This window comes from Austrofundulus limnaeus, unplaced genomic scaffold, assembly GCF_001266775.1.
Source record: "Austrofundulus limnaeus strain Quisiro unplaced genomic scaffold, Austrofundulus_limnaeus-1.0 Scaffold1395, whole genome shotgun sequence".
NCBI classification, from domain to species: domain Eukaryota; kingdom Metazoa; phylum Chordata; class Actinopteri; order Cyprinodontiformes; family Rivulidae; genus Austrofundulus; species Austrofundulus limnaeus.
Window position 1 is genome coordinate 89292 of NW_013953797.1, and position 658 is coordinate 89949.

Below are 658 nucleotides of genomic sequence, written 5' to 3' on the forward strand. Positions count from 1 at the left end.
TGGTTATGGGTGGAGCTATGGGTTTGTGGGTGGGGATACATGGTTATGGGTGGAGCTACATGGTTATGGGTGGAGCTATGGGTTTGTGGGTGGGGATACATGGTTATGGGTGGAGCTACATGGTTATGGGTGGAGCTATGGGTTTGTGGGTGGGGATACATGGTTATGGGTGGAGCTACATGGTTATGGGTGGAGCTATGGGTTTGTGGGTGGGGATACATGGTTATGGGTGGAGCTACATGGTTATGGGTGGAGCTATGGGTTTGTGGGTGGGGACATATGGTTATGGGTGGAGCTACATTGTTATGGGTGGAGCTATGGGTTTATGGATTAGTGCCAGAACCAGAACAATCCCGACTTGTTTACCTCATGGAAGTGGCAGGCACAGCGGCCCTGCAGGAACTCTTTGTAYCGACCCATGGTGAGGCTGAAGGTGTCCAGGACCTCAAACCCCAGACCTTCTGCGGTGAGCAGGATGTTCTGGTTCACTCTGAGCTGGTTTTGGACCTCCATCTGAACAGAAGAACAGAAATATGAACAAATCAGAGACAAATAAATGTTTTTMACAGATTGTTCCTGTAATGGAACTAATACTTTTATGTTTAATCCAGTAATTCATGACATCCTTTAATGACCTAGATTTTCATGACATTCTGTT

General features: G+C 47.1%; 1 protein-coding gene across 1 annotated transcript in view; it reads right to left on the reverse strand.

Moving 5' to 3' along the window:
* LOC106535251 (cadherin-like and PC-esterase domain-containing protein 1) overlaps positions 1–658 on the reverse strand; it is a gene marked incomplete in the record, with an annotated part of 13346 nt that overhangs the window by 1494 nt on the left and 11194 nt on the right. Inside the window, 1 exon segment of the mRNA XM_014032211.1 lies at positions 367–513. Coding sequence (XP_013887665.1) covers positions 367–513 — 147 coding nt within the window.